The 24,625-nt window shown below is 46.7% G+C and overlaps 1 protein-coding gene across 1 annotated transcript in view; it reads left to right on the forward strand.

The window, feature by feature from the left end:
• The window catches only part of LOC306854209 (angiomotin-like protein 1), a 128,421-nt gene that overhangs the window by 99,544 nt on the left and 4,252 nt on the right, over window positions 1–24,625 (forward strand). The window contains exons 9-11 of the mRNA XM_079392041.1: window positions 1,025–1,141; window positions 14,983–15,167; window positions 16,195–16,608. Of these exons, the coding sequence (XP_079248167.1) occupies window positions 1,025–1,141; window positions 14,983–15,167; window positions 16,195–16,608 (716 nt within the window). The remainder of the gene's footprint in view (window positions 1–1,024; window positions 1,142–14,982; window positions 15,168–16,194; window positions 16,609–24,625) is intronic.

Here is a 24,625-nt window from a genome sequence, read left to right on the forward strand (position 1 = left end):
AGTTACAGTATGTGGCTGATTGAACAAAGACAGAAACAGTGGGTGCCCTAGGGTCTCAGAGAGATGTTTATTATAAATGAAAATTAAAGCACGCTGAGCCCGCAGATTGTGAGGGTTGTAACAGCCTGTAGTAAACTCGCGTCTGCCATCGAGTCCGGGATGTGAATGCGTCATCTCGGTGTACGACAAAGAAAAGAAGACAGGTTCGCGGTCGTGCCTCTCGTTTCTCACGGCCGCTCCACACGCGTGCAGGACGGCGATCAAACGGACGGGGCGCCGCTGTCACGAACGGAGGTAGTCATTCCATGAGTCATGCCAGTTATTTTCTCTTATCTCGGTTGTTTTGTCATAAACTATACTTCATTAATTGATACATGACTATATTATAAAAAGATTATAAAATCCGTACTGCCTCAAAGTTTTATTGCTTGCTTGATCAGCCGTTTTGATCAACGGTCTCTAAGACTTTTTACAAGTTTATTTCCTTTATCGACAAAAGCAATTTATGTCAGAGACAGAGGATAAGGAATTTTGCTGATTAATTACAAGAGAAATGCATCATGGTGGAGAAAATTAATCGTAGATGGAGGTTTTAATCGCAGGTTAATATTCTAATCCCCGATTTGTTAATCTCAGTTTAAAATTAAGTGGTGCAACACAACTCAATTTAAAATAAAATCCAGATCAACAAATCCTTGATTAGCTCTAAACTTTGCTTAATTTAGTTCTTGTTGGCGCAACCCACCCGAGTTGGGTTAAGACTATTAATAAGTCTATTATACATGCTAAAGTAAAGTCCGACCGTCCCCCTCGGTCCGGAGAGGGAGCACAGGGATGTCCGTGAGGGGGCAAAATTATTATTTTTTTAATAATTATAATTAAGACATTGGTGGGTTGCCTATGTCCCACCCTAACAGAAGTATTAACATTTTTGTGGGGGTTTTTTTATTTAATTTTTTTGTCACCTTATTTTTAGTTTTGCACAAAGTGACAGTTTATTGTATATTTATTTGTTTGTTTTCAGAGATACAACTATAATCCAGCATTCTCGCAGTGGCAGTTACAGTGACAGCACCCTCTGGCTGCATGAGGATGAGAACAGAATCCAGAGTAGTCGTCACTTTCAGGAAATGGAACAAAGGTGAATGCCAATAAACATATGCTCATATAAATACACAGTATGTGTTTATATAAACAGTATTGTCAATGTGATTGTTTGTAGAAATTCTTATATATATAAATATAATTACCTAAAATTCTAATTATTGGTTAAACAACAAAATAGACATTATTCAAATCATTGAAAGAAAAAAATTGTCTTTGTAATTTATGTCAGGTCTTCCAGTTACACATGCTTTGGTTTTTTTCACATCAGTTGTTTAGTTTATTTGTTTGGTTGGTTGGTTTATCTTTGCAATTACTTAAATGACCGATTATTACGTCACACATTTCTTTGGCTGATTTAAAAAAAAGAGTGCCTGACTTATAACCATTCTTGTAACATTAATTTTATGATTTAAGAAGTGCTTCTATTGTCTCACTTATATAATTATATATAATTATAATTATATATTATATATATATATATATATAATCTCACTTAATAATTAAACCTTTTTTTTTTTTTTTGCTAGCAATGAATTTTAATTTTTAAAAAACAGAGAATACAGCTCTCTATAGATATAGGCGCATTGACCTGTCTGCACACTAGGGCGAAAGGATTGACTAAAAATGTACTTCAAGGGGTCATGACATGAGAAATCAAGTTTTATTTGAGCTTTTGATATATAAAAGGTCTTTGTACCATTATTTCATAGCTTGAAACGTCCTTCTCATTATAAAAATGCATTTATTTAAAGGTACACTACGCAATTTTTGAAAAATGAGTATCGGACCCAGACCCAAAACACACTTGTAGCCAATCAGCAGTAAGGGGCTTGTCTTGTAATGATAGAAGAGAGCACTCCATTTGATTGCACAGGACAGATATTAGCAGATCGACTATAGATAGAGAAATGGAAGATACGTGTGGGGCAGAGATATCAAAATAGGGGTGAGGTCCTGTGACATGTTTGTCACAGGACCTCACAAAATGTCCCCTTGTGTGGGCCAAATTACTTTTTGTTAAACCGTAGTTTGCTCACAATTACAAATTCTATTAAACATGCATTCTACAATATAATTTACAAAAAATCTAGGAAAACTTTTTTCAAAGATGATTCTATGTTATTTTAGGGGTGTACAATATTGACACAAAATGTAATTTATTTTTATTTTTATATTTTAAATATTAATGATGACCATATTTTGGCAAGTGTGTTTTTGAGATGCTTGGTTTAAGGCTGTCATGGATACAAAATATGACACTAAAGCTGCCAGTAGGTGGCAGCAAGTCCCCGTCTTAATGAGCGATCCATTGACTCATTCATTCAAAACGCTTGATTTGTTTAGAGACGAAGATTGTCTTTATGAAATGGCCACTGAATCATTGACTTGAACCTGATTTGATCAAAGAGACAGATTCATTCAGTAACAAAATACACATTGCTGCTCGGAAAAGAAAATTGGTCTTACTCCGGCTTTGTTAAAAAATTTTCATTGCCGAGACAGAGATAAACAGACAGCATTGTGACTAAAATGTAACACGCTTAATACTAGCATCTTGTTTGTTGAGCTGTTGTATAAAATCTATAAATTTGCGATCGTGCTGACATTCGGGAAAGCTACACTTGTTATAGTTAACGTTACTTAACCATCATGACATAAATATTAAAAACAAAATCTCTTACAGGGCAGTTTGCCTCTATATCTTGAATTATATTATAACTGTATTCTGATTGCCTTCATCTGGCACTGAAAAACTAGCAAAGTCTAGTGCACTTGCAAGTTACAAAATGTCAGCTCACACCATTAAAGGGGACCTATTATGCAAAAATATGGGACTTATAAAGTTTGTGATAGCAAACTCCGCCGTGCTCCCTGTCTGTGTAATTCACAAACGCTAATTTATTATGCACAGTACAATCAGATGACTGACTTTGAAACAGAGTTTTCTGTAAAGATAACAGGCTTGTACTAATAGGGTAATGTTTATTTGCAAAGGCTAGCACTGCTATTTCCGGAGAGTAAGCTCTTGAAGCTCCGCCCCCTTTCTCTGGGAGCACCAGCTCATTTGCATTAAAGCAACATACTCAAATACAGAGTGTTTTGGCTCACATCCTAAAAGTGGCAATTTTAACAAGCTATAAATAATTATCTGTGGGGTATTTTGAGCTAAAACTTCACATAAACACTCTGGGGATATCAGAGACTTATTTTACATCTTGTAAAAAGGAGCATAATATGTCCCAACAACAGTTCAGTATTAGTACACGATAAATATTGCACAGCCGTAGCTCATTTACTTTTTCCATGCTAAGCTGTCCAGAACACCGCATTGTCGTTTAATATTGCACACTTTTACCACAGCAACGGGTTGTGATTAAACATAATCTGCGTTACCTATCTGCGTTGAGATCACAGAACTTTTCTTTCCATTTCTCCTCAAATAGCCTGTCCTCACTTCCAGGTCAATATTGTTCTTCTGGTCATGTTTAAAATAGCAAGTAACTTGCCAAACAAGCATCAGTTACGACGCAGCTTTCATCATATTATCATCGTGCTGCTCGAGATTCTGGCGCGTGTGCAGGTCTCCCGACTCCCAAGGCGTAACATTCAACGCAAATAAATAAGCAATTTGTTCCGCTTTTACTTAAAAATTTAATATTATAGTGAATAAACTTTATTTAATTTTCAAAATAATGTTTTATTTATTATTTTATATTATTGTTCAAATCATCCTGCGGGCCGGATTGGACACCTTTGTATGTTTGACACCCCGGAGTTAGAGGGTCAAATAAAGATGGAAGAGAAGTGTTTTTAGCCGATTCTTGAAGATGGCTAAGGACTCAGCTGCTTGGATTGAGTTGGGCAGGTCATTCCTCCAGGAGTGAATATTTAATTTAAAAGTCTGTGAAAGTGATTTTGTGCCTCTTTGGGATGGCACAATAAAGCGACGTTCACTTGCCGCTGTCGCCTCTGGCTTGCTTAGTTGGGGACACTTCATTTCCAGCGATATCGTTGACTTGATTGCATTTAAACTATTTAAACTGAACAGAGCTGGACGATGCCATCACTGAATTCAATAATGAAATGCCTTTAATGCACATAAGTCTGAAGTCAAGTCAAGTCACCTTTAATTTATATAGCGCTTTTAACAATACAGATTGTGTCAAAGCAACTTTCCAATATCAAAATAGGAAAATAGTGTCAATAATGTAAAATGACAAGATTAAACTCTCAATTTTCAGTTAAAGGCATTTCATTATTGAATTCAATGATGTTATCCTCCAGCTCAGTTCAGTTTAAACAGTATCTGTGCAATCAAGTCGACGATATCGCTGGAAATTAAGTGTCCCCCAACTAAGAAAGCCAGAGGCGACAGCGGCAAGGAACCAAAACTCCATCGTGACAGAATGGACAAAAAAACCTTGGGAGAAACCAAGCTCAGTCGGAGGGCCAGTTCTCCTCTGGCCAGACGAACCAGCAGTTCAATTCCAACTGCAGCAAAGTTAGATTGTGTAAAGGACTCATCTGGTTCCCGAGGTCTTGTCCCGATGGCCATCTAGGTGACAAGGTCTTCAATGGGGATCTGTCTCTGGGGCTCATTTAGGTGTCCTGATCTCTGCTGAAATTCAGGGTTGTAGAGGTCGTCTCTAGGTGCTGATCCACTGGATCTGGGTGACTGCAGTGACCATCTGATCTGGATACGGACTGGATCGGGTGGCTATGGTGATCTCGGAATAAGAATGAAACAGGCTAATATTAGCATACATGCCATTCTTCTTACGATGTAACAAGTACATCGGGTGTTATGGGAAGTGTTCCAAGTTCTGTTTGACCTAATTAATGCAGCCTAACAATCCTTTAACGGATTTGAATATTAGAAGCTTATTAGTGTAATATGTGTAAAGCCCGGCTCACACTGTGCAATTTTGGCCACGATTTGGTCGTCTGAGAGAAATTTTGAAAATCCTAAAAGATTCCTATAATCCTAGGCTAAAATCGGTTGTCTAGATCGCTGGTTTGACATGTTCACCGACAGCCGATTAATGGCCGTTGCAATCCATTTTTTCCTCCGATTAAATTCTGGCAGTGTCAGAAGATTTCAGACACTTTCCTGCAGTGGGACATCTCCTACGACGACCGTCAAACCAAGAACCAATAGGAGCACTGAACTTGATGACGCAATTAGCGCGACAACTTCAAACTTCAACTTCGTTATTTGTAAAAACAATATATGTACAAAGTAAAGTTTACTTAAAGTTTATTTATTAAGGGGCAGGATGTTTAAACTCGAATAACAAAATTACCTCAAGTTCGCTCTGTAGAACTGGAAGTCCATAAAGTCCTCTTTTGCCCAGCCATGACTTGCTCCACACACGTCGTCTTTTTCGTTTTTTTTAACATCAAGGCATGTAATTAATCAAACTAACGCTACACGTTGCTGTTGTTTGCTAGCTACCATTATAGCGAGAGAACGCGGGTCACGTATTGATGACGTAAAACTCCGGACAAGTCTTCTTGAGTACGTCCGTTTTTGTCGCATCTTGACTGTCGTACAGTCTGACATTAAGACAACTGAGATCCTACAGTCTGACATGGGGATCATGTTCGTACAGTGTGACAAGCAACAATCGCAAAAGACTATTAAAAATCGCACAGTGTGAGCCCGGCTTAAGCCAGGTTAAAGAGATGGGTCTTTAATCTAGATGTGTCTGCCTCCCGAACAGTGTTAGGTAGATTGTTCCAGAGTTTTGGCACAAAAATAGGAAAAGGATCTCCCGCCCATAGTTGATTTTGATATTCTAGGTATTATCAAATGGCCAGAATTTTGAGAACGTAGTGAACATGGAGGACTATAATGCATTAAGAGCTCGCTCAAGTACTGAGGAGCTAAACCATTCAGGGCTTTACAAGTAATTGACAAGATTTTAAAATCTATACGATGTTTAATAGGGAGACAGAACCGGGCTAATGTGGTCATACTTCCTGGTTCTAGTAAGAACTCTAGCTGCTGCATTTTGGACTATATGGAGTTTGTTTATTAAGCGTGCAGAACAACCACCCAATAAAGCGTTACAATAATCTAACCTTGAGGTCATAAATGCATGAATTAACATTTCTGCATTTGACTTTGAGAGCACAGGTACTCATATGGTACTTTCTGGGTACTCAAAGCGCTTTACATAGAAAGGGGGAATCTCCTCAACCACCACCAATGTGCAGCATTCACCTGCATGATTTAACGGCAGCCATATTGCCCCAGAAGGCCACCACACACCATCTTATTGGTGTAGAGGAAAGCCAATCAGTGTATGGGGATGATTAGGAGGCCATGATGGTCAGAGGCCAATGGGCAAATTTGGCCAGGATGCCGGGGTAACACCCTACTCTTTCTCGAAGGACATCCTGGGATTTTTTTTAATGACCACAGAGAGTCAGGACCTCGGTTTAATGTCTCATCCGAAGGACGGTGCTTTTTACAGTATAGTGTCCCCATCACTATACTGGGGTGTTAGGACCCCACACAGACCACAGGGTGAGCACCCCCTGCTGGCCTCACTAACACCTCTTCCAGCAGCAACCTAGTTTTCCCAGGAGGTCTCCCATCAAGGTACTGACCAGGCTCAACCCTGCTTAGCTTCAGTGGGCAACCAGTCTTGAGCTACAGGGTGATATGGCTGCTGTAAATACTAGAAACGTGGCTGTCAAAGGAAAGATTGCTATCAAATAGCACACCTAGGTTCCTAACTGATGACAAAGAATTTACAGAGCAGCCACAAGTGAAGTAATGAATTTAGGTAAAGGGGTGCAGAGCCAGTGGTGGTTTTGTAGGCAAACATCAATGCCTTGAATTTTATGCGAGCAGCTATTGGCAGCCAGTGCAAATTGATAAACAGAGGTGTGACGTGCATTCTTTTCGACTTGGACACCTCACCTCTCTAAGATACGAGAAGGACCTATCTGAGACTTAAGACTCAAACCATTGGAGTGCGGTTCCTGAGATGCCCTTTGCCAATAGGGTTGATAGGAGGATCTGGTGGTTAACCGTGTCAAAAGCAACACACACACACACACACACACACACACACACACACACACACACACACACACACACACACACACACACACACACACACACACGGAGCAGTGGGCAGCCATTTATGCGGCACCCGGGGAGCAGTTGGGGGTTCTGTGCCTTGCTCAAGGGCACCTCAGTCGTGGTATTGAGGGTGAAGAGAGCGCTCTACATTCACTCCCCCCACCTACAATCCCTGCCGGCCCAAGACTCGAACCCGCAACCTTTGGATTACAAGTCCGACTCTCTAACCATTAGGTCACGACTTCCCCGATGAAGCACTATATGCACAGAATATATAAAACAGTATATTTGCTACACTTCAATGACAAATGTTTAGACTCTTCTCTGCTCTTCAAACAAACAAAAAACATTAGCCTTCATAGACATTGTGTTTCTTGTGGGAAAATGCTGTACATATTCAAACATTTCTTTAATCTACCCTTACTTTGCGAATGAGCAACATTTCATTCTGAATGGAGGCAGGGGTGGAGCTAGGTTTTGCTGACAGTTTGAGGAGCCAATGGTGTTACGAGATTTATTCACAAGTTCTTTTGAACGCTTTTTATTGGTTAAATATTTGTAAAACCCAAAAACCGATGTAAAGATGACCAATAGCATTCATTTATAATAAAAATAATAATAACAAAGCAAATAGAGATAGAAAGTTTTGATAATTCTCTGCGGCACACCTCACAACCTGTCATGGCACACTGTTTGGAAAACACTGGTCCACGGCAAGTGAAGACTCTACCAGACAGTCTGTCTGATTTAAGACTGTTAGCTGAGGGCCCGCAAGCATGTGTTTTCTCCACTAAAATTAATGCTGGTGTTATGCAGGATCAGAGAGGAGAGGGAGTTAGTGCTGCTATAGCACTGAAATGGCCCAATCAAACATGGTTTCAAGAGCTAATGGAACTGCTGACGGCATCCCCTTGGATCATTATGCCTAAAACTGAAACTGTCATTGACATTGTATTGGTATCTGATAATTCTAAGATTTGTAGAAGTGGTGTTCTTGATGCTGGTATTAGTGATCACTGTATTGTTTATGTAATCAGGAAAATTAGGAGAGAGTCTATAAGGCAACATAATACAGTAAAATTAAGATCTCTCAAGAAATACAGTCCACAAGACTTTACAGAGGAACTTAGTAAGGTTAATTGGACTGGGGTGTTGCAGTGTGATGATGTGGATATGGCCTGGAATAGGTTTAAGATTAAAGTTTTGAGTAAGGTTGCATATTATAAGGATATAAGAATGAAGCAAAGGACTGAACCTTGGATGATGCAATTAAGGAGCGTAATGATAGTTTTAAGGTTTTTAAAAGGGATAGAAATAATGATAATTTTCAGGAATTTAAACGTAAAAGGAATGAGGTAAGAGATAAGGTAAAAGAGGCTAAAAAAACGTTTTTTAAAGATAAGATAAGTGAAATGAAGCAAGATTCTCAAAAATTATGGAGAGTATTAAATCATTTACGGTATCAAAAAGAGACAAAGACTAAATGTTCTAAAATTTGCCTTAATGTAGATGGAAGTTTCATTTTCGATCAGATAAAGATAGCAAATCATTTTAATAGATTTTTTACTACTGTTGCAGAGAAATTGGTAGCTTCCAGCACAAAGTGGTGTATTTAATGATAAATTAGTTAAGGAGTATTATGCTAAATGTGTTACAGCTCTGCCCGGGAGCACGGAGACACGGAGACCAGGAGACGAGGAATTCACAAACACGAGAATCTTTAATCCAACTAGGAGCATGGGAGGCACAGGAAACACATCACGGACAGGGAAGACAATTCAACGACCGACAAACATTCATTGAAGGACTGGGGCTTTTAAACATGGGATGATCAGGGAACTAAGGAGACACACCTGGGATCAAATTAACACAATTAACATGGGGAAACTGGGTCACACGGGGAGCAAAACACACACAAAACAGTCCACAATCCTGACATATCGCCCCCCTCCCGGAAGGTGCGTCCTCGCACCGTAGAAACATCCAAAGGGGAGGGGCGGGTGGGAACTAGGGAGGCGGTTCAGGAGGAGGACGGATACCCGGGAGGGGGCCGGCAGACAGAGGCCAAGGCGGTGACGAAGGAGGGAGGAGCCAGGGAAGAGACAGGAGGGACCCGGAGCAGGAGGCGCTCAGCTGGACCCAGGCCACAGCCGTGAAGATGGCCCACGGTGGAGCCGACGGAGGGAGGAGCCATGGAGGAGGGATGGCCGCCGACTCCAGGGGGCCGACCAACGGCGGCGGAGCAGGTGGTGGAGGAGCCCGAGGCGGAGACGGAGAGCCAACGAGCCAGGGTGATGCCGAGGATCCGGGGGGACAGGGTGGAGCCGAGGGCTCTGGTGACCGAGGTGGAGGCGGAGACCCGGAGATCCGCGGCGGAGCCGGAGCGACTGAGGACCAAGGTGGAGCTGGAGGGAGGAAGGAGCCCAACGGAGCCGGTGGGACGGAGCGACGAGGCGCAGCCAGAGGAGAGGAGTCCAGAGGCGAAGGCGGGTCGACGCCCGACCAAGGCGGAGCCGGAGGGACGAGGGAGCCCGGTGGAGCTGGTGGATCGAGGAGTGACGGTGGAGGCGAGGGAGCTAGGAGCCGAGGTGGAGCCACTGGGTCTACGGACCGAGGCGGAGTCCGGGCCTCGGAGGCTGGAGGCGGAGGTAAGGGATACTCCAGCCCCGGCAACGCTGGAGGATGGCAGACCCACGGGGCTCGCACCGTACCGATAGAGGGCTGAGGGCGAGCGGGGGGGCTGCCAGACGACAGCGGTGGAGGAGGCAGGAGTGGGTGGGAGGGTGGGGATCTTCGAGGAGCAGGCACTGGAGGGCACGTGCGTGGAGCCGGCACTGGAGGGCACGTGCGTGGAGCCGGCACTGGAGGGCACGTGCGTGGAGCCGGCACTGGAGGGCACGTGCGTGGAGCCGGCACTGGAGGGCACGTGCGTGGAGCCGGCACTGGAGGGCGCTCTGGAAGCGCGGACACTTGGGGGCGCTCGGGAAGAGCTGAGCTGGACGGGACCAGTGGAGACGCAGGAGAGCTGGGCGGGACCAGCGGGGACGCAGGAGAGCTGGGCGGGACCAGCGGGAACTCAGGAGAGCTGGGCGGGACCAGCGGGAACTCAGGAGAGCTGGGCGGGACCAGCGGGAACTCAGGAGATCTGGGCGGGACCAGCGGGACTTCAGGACGGCTGGGCGGAACCAGCGGGACTTCAGGACGGCTGGGTGGAACCAGCGGGACTTCAGGACGGCTGGGCGGAACCAGCGGGACTTCAGGACGGCTGGGCGGAACCAGCGGGACTTCAGGACGGCTGGGCGGAACCAGCGGGAACTCAGGAGGGCTGGAGGGAGCCGGCACGGGAAAGTCGGACGCCCCCTCTCTGTCCAGCAGTCCCAGATTTGTCCTCAGCTCACCCTCAGCCGCGGTGCAGGGGGCGGAGCTCCACTCCGCGCTCACACCGTCCACGGCTTGCTCCCTCGTGATGAACACTGACGCCGGCTCTCGCACCTGGTCTGACGGGTTGGGCTCTACTTCCGGGACGATCATCCGCTCAGTCGCTCGGCTTCGCGCTGGCTCGCAGATCGCGGCGGGAAATGGCTCTCCGTCATCGGTGGGCTCGGGCTGGTGCTCCGCACCGTGGGGAGATGGTGGGCTGGGCTCTGGGTCTGGAGTGGTTCTGGCGAGATCATCCTCTGATGAGACTGTGAGAGGCGATCCGTTTCTCACCAGAATCCACTCCACAAAAGCGGCGAAATCCTCTCGAGGACCATCTTCGGACGACAGCGCTCTGCACGCGGTGTTCAGGCTTCCATAATAGAAAGAGCAGAGCACGTCGTCCGGGTAGCTGGTGGCGTTAGCTAACATGAGGAACAGTCTTGTATGGTCCTCGAGAGATCGGTCCCCCTGCTCCAGCAGGAGGAGGAGGAATTCGGGCCGGACATAGGGATCCATGGGTCACAACGGAAAGAAAAACACTGGGTAAAACGGAAAACAAAACGGAAGGTAAACGTAGAGGTATCTGTTTTCGGTCGGTCGTTCTGTTACAGCTCTGCCCGGGAGCACGGAGACACGGAGACCAGGAGACGAGGAATTCACAAACACGAGAATCTTTAATCCAACTAGGAGCATGGGAGGCACAGGAAACACATCACGGACAGGGAAGACAATTCAACGACCGACAAACATTCATTGAAGGACTGGGGCTTTTAAACATGGGATGATCAGGGAACTAAGGAGACACACCTGGGATCAAATTAACACAATTAACATGGGGAAACTGGGTCACACGGGGAGCAAAACACACACAAAACAGTCCACAATCCTGACAAAATGTGGTATTTTGCCGGGAGGTTTTTCGTTTACTAAAGTAAAGGAGAGTAATGTTTTTGAGAAATTAATAAATCTTTAAAGTAGTAAAGCAACAGGGTTAGATAATATTAGAGTGAAGTTTCTTAAGGATTCAGCCAATATTATTACTCCTATGGTTACGCATATTATAAATCTTTCAATTTGTAAAAGTAATGTTCCGGATGAATTAAAACAAACAAGAATTATTCCCCTTTTTAAAAAAGGTAGTAGGTTTGAATGTAATAATTATAGGCCAGTGTCATTTTTGAGTACATTATCAAAGGTGATGGAAAATATTATTTTTGAGCAGATAGAAGACTATCTTTTTAAATATAACATACTGTATGAGTTTCAATCTGGTTTTAGGAGAAAACACTCCACCGAGACAACAATTTTATATTTAACGGATTATATAAGGAAAGAAATGGATAAAGGGAAGTTAAATGGGATGGTACTGTTAGATTTGAAAAAAGCATTTGATACAGTTGATCACAGTATTCTGCTGTTAAAGGTTAAAGCGATGGGTTTTATCTTGAAAATAGGTGTCAAATAGTAGATTTAAATGGGGTGCTTTCAGACTGTTTAATCAATTCATATGGGGTTCCGCAAGGGAGTGTATTAGGTCCTTTACTTTTTTTATTATATATTAATGATTTAAAAATGGCTTGTTCTAATAAGTTTTTATTATATGCAGATGATGCAGCAATAATTGTCTCTCATGAGAAGAAAGAATATATTGAAAATGAATTAAGTAGAGAGATTGAAGGGGTATCCGAGTGGTTTTGTCAAAATAAATTGTCTTTACATCTGGGGAAAACAGAAGTTATATTATTTGGTTCGGCTGCTAAATTGAAAAAATGCTTTAGTTTTGAGGTAAAGGTTGGGGATAAAATTATTACACCTAAACGAAAAGTAAAATATTTGGGTTGTGTCTTGGACAGTAATTTGACTGGAGAAAAAATGGCTGCTTTGGCTCACTCTAAAATTTGTAATCGTATAAAATTTATTGCAAGACACGTGGCTTTCTTAGATTCTGAAACTCTAAAAATGTTGGCTGGGGCATTGGTGCAGTCACACTTTGATTATTCTGCAGTCTTTTGGTATAGTGGTATCTCAAAAAAATAAACAGACTGCTCAAAATAAGTTGTGTAGGGTTATTTTTAAAGTACATCCATTGATGCATTTGGGAGATGAACATTTTAGGAAAATTGGCTTTTTAAAGGTTGAAAAAAGGGATTTTTTTTTAAACTAGTTATGGGGTTTAAGATTTTAAAGAAAATGGTTCCGGATTATTTGTCAAAATATTATGTATTTGTAAGAGAGATTCATTGTCATTCTACAAGGGCGAGTAGAAATGATATATATCCTTGTAGGTTTAAGAGTGAAATGGGGAAAAATAATTTTCTATATACTAGTTCTGTTGCTTGGAATAAATTACGTGGGTATATACAAGAGATACAAGAAGAAAGTATTTTTAGAAGGGAAGTTAAAAAATTGTTGTTTTATCATTGATGTTTTCTGAAGTGTGGGTGATGAGTTTCTGAATTTGATGTGTATTTGCACTCCATTTATGTTTTGTTCGACCATTTTTGAGATATTTGAGGACCACAATGGAAATAAGCCGTATGGCTTTTTTGTGTATTTTATCCTCGACATTATTTTGAAATGTGTATGAACTAGTCTTTTTTGGACTTTTTATATAATGTTCTAAATTTTGTCAAATAAACAAAAAACAAAACAAAACAAAAAAAACCTGTTGAGACTTGCTGTCCCATGCAAAAGCACAATATGGCACCCCAATCCAGAATTACAGGATTTGCATGTCTGGTAATTTAGCAGAGCCGGCCGGTGCTATAATCTCTGCCTCAGCGGGTACGTGACACAATTGTAACGTGGGCCAGAGAATTAGAATCTACCCGGAGAAAACAGAAGGTTGGGGGAAGAGAATGAAAACGTACCAGGTTACGTATGTAACCCAGGTTCCCTGAAGGGAACGAGAGCTGCGTCTCGTAGCCACACTTCCGAAATATGTACCGAAACAACACACAACAACAGAAGTTCTCTTAAAGGCACATTGACATTTGGGGCAGGAACAGTATTTAAGTGGCCGTTACACAATCACAGGGGCACAAGGCCTTTTAGGCACCTATATGCCAATAAGTGGAAAGTGTTTGTTAACTGGTTAGTTTAGCTCCAACCTATATCAAACTCACCTGACTGTAACTCTCTAGTAATCCCAAAGACATTGATTAGCTTATTCAGATGTGTTTGTTCAGGGCTTGAACTAAACTCTGCAGGAAAATGGATCTTGAGGGCCAGAGTTGAGATCCCTGGGTCTAAATATTCTGATGCAATACTGTTCAGCACTGCAGTATGGGAGCCACATCCCCCTTGCTCACTTGAACTTCATTGGTCCACCCTTTGGCTTGAGTTTATTCAATAGGGCTTCAGTATTCTTCAAAGAAAGGTGTTTCCCCATAGTGTCAGCTCTATCAGCTCATCTATTTTCTTTCTCTCAGGGAACCAGGGTTATGTTAAGTAACTGGATACATTTTATATGGATAATGTTTTCAAAACACATACTCAGGTGCTATAGCATAGGGACGTTGACACATTTTTTTTATTCAAGGACATTAGCCACAGTGGCAGTTTTCTGACATTCGCTAAAGGAGCCACCCCTTATAAACAGATTACTTCAGACAGAGGGTTGAAAATAATAATTTTCCACATGTAGGGTACAACAAGGATAAAGTCTCACCTTAAGAAGTGATTTTCACTACTCACATAGTATGTGATTTCAAAAATATATATGTTTTTATTGAAAATTGATGAAGAAACAGTCATTATTCAAGATTCTTATATACTCAGGAATATTATTAAAACAAATTTAACAATACAGAATAATTCTAAAACCATTGCAAAAATGGGAACAATGAAAATGATCTCCCTTTTTGGCAAAACACCATTCAGAGTAACAAACCATGGTCATGCAGCATAACAAATTTAATGCTATTATACTTAGTAAAATATATAAAAGAATATATAATTTTACTAAATTTTGTTCGATTTAAAAAAAAATGTCACTCCCTTACAAAAGTCTCTTGTAAAACCTAGTGGTTTGAAAGTAAAAAAATATAAAATTCTTTTGAAGAATTAAAAGTATTTTAATGTCATCAAAGATGAGATCTATGCCATGACCCCAGTGGTATATGATACATTTAATTCTTAAAGTAAGCAAAATAGTAATATTTTAGAATTACTTCAACATACTTTCTTCACCTTATATCTATAAGTTTATAGTTTTTAGTCTGTAAATTAAATAAAAATGCCAGCGAACACCATGCACAGAGGTTTAAAAAGGTTATGTTGTTCTGTTGTTATGATGTAACTGTGTCTGAGATAAAAAAATAAAAAAAAGCAATAAAGAATTGCTCTGCATGTCACAGGATGAAAGACTTGCATGCTCAGTTGCTGGAGAAAGACGCCATGATTAAAGTCCTTCAACACCGTTCCCGTCGAGATCCCGCACCTCTGCGTCCTGCCCGCTCTGTGCCCTCCATTTCCATAGCAACTGGACAACATGCACGTCAGTCATCACAGTCTGATCGCAGAGACCATCACAACTGGAAAGGTAGTACATATACAAATACACTCATTCTGATTAAAGTCCTATGCCTTATTTTTTCTATAATGTATCATACACCCACAGCAGGGGTTGGACAAAATCACAAACACCTGGGAAATGAGTGATATTTATTTTTAAGGTGTTTGACCACTTTGAAAACTTTGATACAGTTTTCAACATTCTTAGAATAGATTCATACAACTATCAGAACATAGTTGCTTAAGAAATGTTGAAGGAGGGAATCTGCTTCTCACTCTTCTCTCTAAAACGGCCCACAGTGGTTTGAAAATATTAAAGGCAGGTGATTGGTCTGGGCAGATCTTCTTGGTGCTCCAACTGTTCAGGATTTGTGATAACACATGACAGCTCTTAACTTAACAATTACAGCTCTTTCGTGGATGTTGGTTAAGTCTTGCCATGCTTTGTGTATGCAGTCTTAAATGTAAATATTTGTCTGTATAAATAGAATATAAAATATAAATCTTTTGTAACAATGTACTACCGTTCAAAAGCTTAGGGTCAGTATTTGTTTTCTTTCGTTTATTTAGATATGTTGATAAAAAGTGATAGTAAAGACACATTATTGTTAGACAATGTTCTTTGTAACTTTTTATTAATCAAAGAATCCTGAAAATGTATCACAGATTTCAAAAAATTAAATAAAATAAAAAATATAAGCAGCACAACTGTTTCCAACATTAATAATAAATCAGCATATTAATATGATTTCTGAAGAATCACATGACACTGAAGACTGGAGTAATGGCTGATGAAAATTCAGCTTTGCATCACAGAAATACATGGTTTTAAAGTATATTAAAATCGAAAAACCATTCTTTTAAATTGTAAATTTTTTTCACAATATTACTGTCAAATAAATGCAGCCTTGAAAGACATTTCTTTAAAAAAACATTAAAAATCTTACTGATCCCAGACTTTCAAACAGCAGTGTAAATGTCTTCTGGCACTCATTACTGAAATGTGACCTGTGCTACTAGAGGTTTTACTTAATGATTTGTGTTTTCGTTTGCAGATGTTCTCCTGGCAAAAGACCAAGCAGAGCACATCCTTCCCACTCTGCCCTCTCTTTCGGTTTCTGTTTCTTCATCTCTCCCTGCCTCCTCTCTTTCCTCTCTTCCTTCATCATTCTCCTCCTCTCTACCTTCCTCTTTTCTTCCCTTCTTGTCCTCTGCAGGTTCAAACACATCATTAATAACCTCATCTTCATGTGTTCCCTGCTCCAGTACTTCCTCTCTCCCTTCCTCCTCTTCTTCCACATTACCCTTGCCCTCATCTGGCTCTCTTCTGCCTCCTTTATCATTCTCACTCCCCTCCACTCCTCTCTTGTCTCTTCATTTTAAATCTGCCAGCAGAGACAGCAGCAGTCAAACAGGACAGAGTCCAAAGACATTTAGCACTGAAACCTCCTCAATACAAGAAAAGACAGGTGAGACAGGTAGAGAGAAGCAAGTGACAATGTAGCTTCTGTATCTATATCATGTTCTACTCATGGATTCAAATCACCATGAAATCAAAATTGACTCTTCTTATTTTTTGTTGGAACCTCCCGTGTTTATTGTGAATGATTTATTCATTCACATCATAATGTAAAAAATCTTTAATCAAAAACATTAGCGTTCCCCTTCCCTCTGCTATGACATCTCTGTGAATGGCCAGATGATTTTCAATCCCTCCCCTCCAGAAACCTATCGCTCATATAAAACAATTGTACATTTAGTTTTCCACTTTCTATGAACATGGACAAAATCAAGTTCTGCCTTACTTTTTTTTCTCAGTCAAAGAGCCAATTCAGTTGGTTATACATCACAATAGGGAAGAAAAGTTGGTTGCATTTTCCTTCATGCCAGTTTTAAATTGAAATTCAATCTCGCCTTGCAAATGAAATCATGTGATCTTTTACCATAATGACTGGTACTACCAAATTTCTGACAATTTCTTGGGATCCATCAAGTAGCAGGGTAATTTAGTTGAATCATTAAAACTGGCTGCTTTTTGTAGAATCTCTGCCCACAAAAACACAAAGTAAAATATAATGTAAGAGTAGAACATCTATTGTTAGAAGCTTAGTAAAATACAATAAAAGCATTTTTCTTCTACTGCATTAAATCCAGAGATTATCTGTGTCGCGGTCCTACTCCACCCGCTCCGAGCGGGATTCGAACTGCGGTCTCCGGCGTGGGAGGCGGGCAGTCTAACGAGGAGGCTAAAGGCCACGGCCTCTAGCGTCAGTCGCTAGAGCGCCACTTGAGATCGGGGAGTGAGGTTTAACCTGCACAGCACTTACCCGCTGGCCTCTGCTACACTCACCCCCCTAAACCTCACTCCCATCCGGGTCACGGCACCAAATGTCGCAGTCCTACTCCACCCGCTCCGAGCAGGATTCGAACCGTGGTTTCCGGCGTGGGAGACGGGCGCTCTAACGAGAAGGCTAAAGGCCACGGCCTCTAGCGTCAGTCGCTAGAGCGCCACTTGAGATCGGGGAGTGAGGTTTAACCTGCACAGCACTTACCCACTGGCCTCTGCTACATCTGCCAACAATTTGGAATACAGTTCCCTATCAGTCGGTCACTCCGAGTCACGTCGGTGACCGACGAATTGGGATCTCGCTTAGAGAGACCAATCCCCTACGAGAGTATCTAAACAAGCCAATGGATATTGGCATGCGATTATTGCATCCAGCTGCCGCTAATCACAGCGTGAGTATAAGTAGTGTGGCGGGCTGAAGAATCACACGACAGGTTTCTGTGCAAATAAGACCCCGGAGGGTGTGTTTATTAAACGAATAAAGTGAGGTGAAGGTGCCAACGTGTCCGTGATGATTCTTCCGTGGTGCGGGATCCTCTTCGCCGGCCGGCTGCGTGCAGTGGGTTCGGTGTCCAGTGCTCGTGTGGCGGGCTGATCGGTCAACTGCTCTCTGGAAAACACAGAAACACATTAGTTGGCTGCCTTCTGGAGTCGTTGCTCACCGAGCTCTGTTTTGTCCCGGCTTTTGTAGCCCTCTCCTGAGCAGCGTCAGCTGGGTCCGATCAGCCCGCGGTGATTGCGTGCAGGTGATTCTTCTCTGTTTCCAGGGCGACGCTGATAGGTGCCCGGGACACGTCTCACACTCCCCCCCCCTAAGCGTCGTCCTGGTCCCCCGAGCGAGGGGGGAGGTGGGGGCTGGAGGAGGGAAAGACCCTGACAGACCTGCGAAAGCTGCCCACAGGCGGGAGAGACCGTCCGCGTTGGCGGCTCCTGCCCGATGTCGCACGTCAAAGTGGAAGTCCTGGAGCGCCAGGAACCACCGGGTCACGCGAGCGTTGGTGTCCTTCGCTCGGGCCATCCACTGTAGCGGGGCATGATCGGTGATAAGCGTGAACTTACGGCCCAGGAGGTAGTATTTCAGCTCCAGGACTGCCCACTTGACGGCCAACGCCTCCTTCTCTACCGCGGCATACCGTTGTTCAGTGGTGGACAGCTTCCGGCTGATGTAGACCACCGGGTGTTCCTCACCGTCCTGCACCTGGGACAACACGGCTCCCAACCCGGTGTCGGATGCGTCCGTCTGCAACAAGAAGGGACAGTTAAAGTCAGGGGCACGCAGTACAGGCTCAGAGGTGAGCGCTGCCTTCACCCTGTTGAACGCTTCCTCCTCCTTGGGTCCCCACCTCACCTTCTCCGGCTGTCCCTTCTTGGTCAGGTCTGTCAGGGCAGTCGCTAAGGAGGAGAAATTAGGGATAAAACATCTATAATAACCAGCCAACCCCAAAAAGGCCCGTACCTGTTTCTTCGAGGTGGGCCTCGGTGCTGAGAGGATCGCTGCCACCTTCTTTTCCTGCGGACGGATCAAACCTCGGCCCACCTGGAATCCAAGATATTTTGCTTCAGGTAGGGCGAGGTGGCATTTCTTGGGGTTGGCGGTGAGCCCAGCCCGCCGCAGCTCAAGAAGCACCCTCCGGAGCCGCTCCAGGTGGTCCTCCCAGGTCTCCGAGTGGATGACGACATCATCGATGTAGGCGGCTGCGTATGCCTGATGGGGCCTCAGCAAGATGTCCATCATCCGCTGGAAAGTAGCTGGAGCCCCGTGCAGCCCGAAGGGGAGAACCCGGTACTGCGAAGTGGCCACTGGGGGTGGAGAAGGCGGTCTTCGGCTTTGCGGTCTCTGTTAATGGTACCTGCCAGTAGCCCTTGGTGAGGTGGAGCGTCGATATGAACCGGGCTCTCCCCAGCCGCTCCAGCAGCTCGTCGACTCGCGGCATCGGGTATCCATCAAACTCGGAGACCTGGTTTAGGCGGCGGAAGTCGTTACAGAACCGGAGGGTGCCGTCCGGTTTTGGGACCATGACTATCGGACTGGACCAGGGACTGCGGGAGGGCTCGATGACACCTAACTTCAGCATCTCCTGGACCTCCTCCTCCACGGCGTGTCGCCGGGCCTCTGGGATTCTGTAGGGCCGCTGGCGCACCATAGTCCCTGGTGGTGTGCGGACGTCATGTTGGAGGACCTGTGTCCGCCCGGGGAGTGGGGAGAACACATCAGAGAACTGACCGACCAGATGTTGGAGCTCCGTCTTCTGGGCGGCTGACAGGTGGGGACTGACGTCGACAACCACGGGAGACGCGGTGGCCAAGGCTGCCACCTGGGTCCTCGTCCCCTCCCAACGCTTCAACAGGTTGATGTGATACAGTTGAGTCTCCTTTCTCCGTCCAGGTTGGCGTACCCGATAGGTTACGGGTCCCACTTTTTCGGTGATGATGTAGGGGCCCTGCCATTTGGCTAAGAATTTGCAGGCGGCTGTGGGGACGAGAACCAAGACATAGTCACCTGGTTGAAACTCCCGTGGTTGGGCCGCCCGGTCGTAGTGACGACGTTGCGCCTCTTGGGCAGCGACCAGATGCTCCCGGACGAGTGGCATGACACGGTCTACCCTTTCCCTCATCATTCTCACGTGCTCGATCGTGGACCGATGGGCGGCTGGCTGCTGCTCCCAGGCCTCTTTGGCGACATCGAGCAGGCCCCGGGGCTGTCGCCCGAACAGAAGTTCAAATGGAGTAAACCCGGTGGAGGCCTGGGGGACTTCCCGGATGCCGAACAGGACGTACGGCAGCATTTGGTCCCAATCCCGACGGTCGTCCACAGCCACACGACGGAGCATATGCTTCAACGTCTTGTTGAATCGTTCGACCAGCCCATCGGTCTGAGGGTGGTAGACGGTGGTACGGAGCTGTTTTATCTGCAGGAGGCGGCAGAGGTCAGTCATCGTCCGGGACATGAAGGGGGTGCCCTGGTCGGTCAGTATCTCTCGGGGTATGCCGACCCGGCTACACAGCAGGAAAAGCTCCTGGGCGATGGCCTTGGATGTGGCTTTCCGCAGGGGGATGGCTTCAGGGTACCGGGTGGCATAATCCACGATGACTAATATGTGTTCATGTCCCCGGGCAGACTTTGGCAGCGGCCCCACCAGATCCATTCCTATCCGCTCAAAGGGCACCTCGATGATGGGAAGCGGAACCAGCGGAGATGGGGGAGGTGTTTGTGGCGACGTCCTCTGGCACTCCGGGCAGGCCTGGCAAAACCGCTTGACTTCCGCATCCAGCCCGGGCCAGTGAAATCTGTCTCGGATGCGTTGAGCTGTGTTGTGGGCCCCCAAGTGTCCTGCCATGGGATGAGAATGGGCAAGCTCCAGGATGGTCTCTGTTTTGGAGCGGGGCACCACCAACAGTTTTACTTCCTCCCCTCTCCGCTGAGCGACACAGTACAACAGGCCGTTTTGGACAACAAAGTGAGGGGTTGGATGTGGTGGCGGTTGGACGTCCTTTCCCTCAACCACTCTCACTTGCTTCCAGCAATTCTTCAGCCGATCGTCCCCAAGCTGCTCCTTTGCAAAGTCTCCCCCTCCCCTAACCTGCTGAAAGACATCATAAAAAAGGTTAGAATTATGGGAGGGGGACTCACCATCTCTGGCGCTGTCCGAGGCTAGGAGAGCGGTGCGCCGTCGGGGACCTCGGCGGGGTTTCTTTCGTTTTCGGCAGTTCCCGGCAGGGCTGGCAGGCTGTGTCACCTCGGCGAGAAGTTCCTCAAATCCCGGCCAATCTCTCCCCAAAAGCACCGGGACCGGCAGATCCTTTACTACCCCTACTTCCAGGGGCCAGGTGCTCGGGCTTGCGGAGATCGTGACCTGTCGAGTTGGCACATCGCGGGTGTCACCATGAATACACGTGAGGGGCAGGCGAGCCTTGACTCCTATCCGCGGGGGAAACAACGAGGCTTGGACCAGACTCACCGCACTGCCAGAATCGAGGAGGGCTGGATATGGCCGGCCATTGATGGTCACTTGGGCTTGAGGCCCCGCTCGTGGTGGCTCTTGGTGAAGCACACAGCCTGCCAGCCAGGCACGAGTGGGCGAGCGTGGTGGTTCCGTCGGCATCGGCTCATCTTGCGTGCCGGGAACTGCAGGCCTGTTGGCTGTGCGCTGGGTGCCCTCTGGCGCGCGTCGCTCCTGGAACACCCTCCGGGGAAACGGCGGAGCTCGCTCCCCAGCCTCTCGTCGTTGGGTCGCCTCGGCCAGCTCTATGGCTTCCACCAGACCTCCTATGGACTGCGGGTTCCGCATACCAACGGCCTGCCGAAGGGGTCGTGGAAGTGCGTGCAGGTACCGGTCCACGACGACACGCTCCGCTACTTGGGCCGCAGTAGGGTTCCCGGCGAGCAACCAATGATGTGCGAGACGGGTGAGCTCGGCTGCCTGGGCGCGGGCTGGTAATCGCCCATTATACTCCCATGCTCGGAAAAGTTGGGCCGCGGCGATGGGGGACAGACCGACACGGGCCAGGATTTCCTTACGGAGTTCATCATATGAGTCTGCTTGACCCGTGGACAGGGAAAAATATGCCTGCTGAGGTTCCCCGGTGAGTAGTGGTGCCAGTATCTGAGCCCAGTCTTCGCGTGGCCAATCCTCCCGTGTGGCGATGGACTCGAACATGCCCAGATAGTGCTCGATGTCGTCGTGGATGGTCATCTTCGGCAAGAGCTGGGTTGCACGAACGCGCGGGTCTGGTAGCGGAACCCGCTGAGCGGCCGCGAAGCGGAGTGCGGCGACCTCACGCTCCGTTTCTCCTTGCCGGGTGGCCACGTGCTCGACGATCTGTTGTTGCCTTATGCTTATCTCTGTGAGGTGTTTCAAGAGCTCCTCCATGGCTGGGGAGGAGACACCGCCTGTTGGGAAATCCATAGAACAGAAAACAAGGAAAAAAATATGAGGGAACAGTGATTGTGGGTTGTCGGTGATCCTTCAGCAATCTGCCCGCATTCTCCACCAGTGTGGCGGGCTGAAGAATCACACGACAGGTTTCCGTGCAAATAAGACCCCGGAGGGTGTGTTTATTAAACGAATAAAGTGAGGTGAAGGTGCCAACGTGTCCGTGATGATTCTTCCGTGGTGCGGGATCCTCTTCGCTGGCCGGCTGCGTGCAGTGGGTTCGGTGTCCAGTGCTCGTGTGGCGGGCTGATCGGTCAACTGCTCTCTGGAAAACACAGAAACACATTAGTTGGCTGCCTTCTGGAGTCGTTGCTCACCGAGCTCTGTTTTGTCCCGGCTTTTGTAGCCCTCTCCTGAGCAGCGTCAGCTGGGTCCGATCAGCCCGCGGTGATTGCGTGCAGGTGATTCTTCTCTGTTTCCAGGGCGACGCTGATAGGTGCCCGGGACACGTCTCACAGTAGGCAGCGGGTGCAGCGCATATTCAGCTTTTCGCGTCGGAGCCGAGCGTTCATCGTTCTGCTCCTGACCTGATTTCTCTAAAAGAGCATTCACGGGTGCGTCTTTTTAAAGATGACGTTGCATCTGGCAAACTCGACGTTACGTCTTTGTAAAGACGAGTTGGGTCTTGCTTCAGACAACGTGTCACCCGTGCGTTTCTGGATGCGGTCGTTACCTGGTGCCGGGTGATGGTCATGATCGCTGCCTCACATGCCTGGGCAGTAAGCATGCTGAGGTGGCGCTCGTGGATGAGGCATCTTCTCATGGTGGGAAGATGATCATCTTGGAGTTGCGGGCCAGGCTCTGATACCTCGACAAAGGGACGGAGCTCTGTTGCCTCTGCCTTGATTTGGCTCTCGTTCTGGCTGCAGACAGACGGGGACCATTTCAGGCGGTGGCATGGTGGCAAACCCTCCAGGGAACAAATCCTCGAGGGACCATCGCCCCTCTTGCGCTCCAAAACCAGTTGAGCTGTCAGTGGAACGTGCTGGGCCCTCTACAAGGGGAGCACCAGCAGTTACCCTGGCGCTCCTCCCGATGACCAGACGTCAACTGCTGCATCGGAGGGTGAGCTGGAGATTTCTGGGCAAGAAGATTCGGCTGCTGCTGCTGCTCCGGCAGTAGCAGTGCCTGAGTCGGATCTAGAAATCACGGCTATGCTTTCCCGGGCCACTGAGAGGGTAGGGCTCGAGTGGAGATCCCACCGTGTCCCGAGCCCTCGAGGTTGGACGACTGGTTTCTCGGGGTAGCTTGCGCTGGTTCTCAGCGCCCTGCCCCAGTGCCTCTCTTACCAGGTCGTGGACGGCACCTTTTACTGCCAGAAACCGCCCTGTTAACTCCTCCCCCTCACCACCCTCGGTGGTTGCGCAGCTAGGGGGTATACGGGGGTCCCCCCGGTGGAGCGGTCAGTTGCGATGCAGTTGTGTCCTAATACCGTCTCTACTCGGCGGGGCGAACCGTGCCTCCCCTTCCGGGCCTGTAGGTATTCGTCTGGTCTGTCCGGCGGTGCTTATATGGCCTGTGGGGAAGCTGCCTCCACCTTACGCTATGGCGTTACTGCAGGGTCCTCAGGCGAAAAGCACTGAGGACATGCACGGGGGTGGTTACGATCCGGAAGCTCTGAGAGCTTGTACCTCGCGCTACGAGCGACGAAGGTGACGCGGTCTCTGGGTCGTGCGATGTCCACACTTGTGGTCCAGGACGTTCACCCCTGGCTGTGTCTGGTCGACATGGGGACACCGACTAAGTATCGGTTCCTCAAGGGCCCTGTGTCCCAGACTGGCCTCTTCGGCGACGCAGTCAAGAACATGGCCCAGCAGTTCTCGGCTGCTCACGAGCAGGCTGAGGCGGTCCAACACCTCCTGCCCCGGCGGGCAGCTGCTGCCTCCACCCGTCCCCAACCTGCTTGTCGCCGAGGGCGGCCCCTGCGTCCGTCCCTGCTCCCGCACCGCATCCGCAGCAGCTTCCAGAAGCGGTGCCGTTGAGCTGGGCGTAGGCAGGCCGCCCCGCCCGTCCTGGCCCCCGTCAAACCTGGAGGTGAGCGGAAGAGCAAGAGGCACAGGACAGGCGACCCAGAGAGAGAGAGAGAGGACTGCTTTGGGAGGTGGCGGATGCGCCTCCCCCTCCCCCGGAGGAGGGCCAGGTGGAGATTCTTCTATTTCAAAAATCTCGACAAGAAGCGGTTGTCTCTGCCTCTGGGTCCCAAGA

Source organism: Barbus barbus, assembly GCF_936440315.1.
Source record: "Barbus barbus genome assembly, chromosome: 34".
Classification (NCBI taxonomy): domain Eukaryota; kingdom Metazoa; phylum Chordata; class Actinopteri; order Cypriniformes; family Cyprinidae; genus Barbus; species Barbus barbus.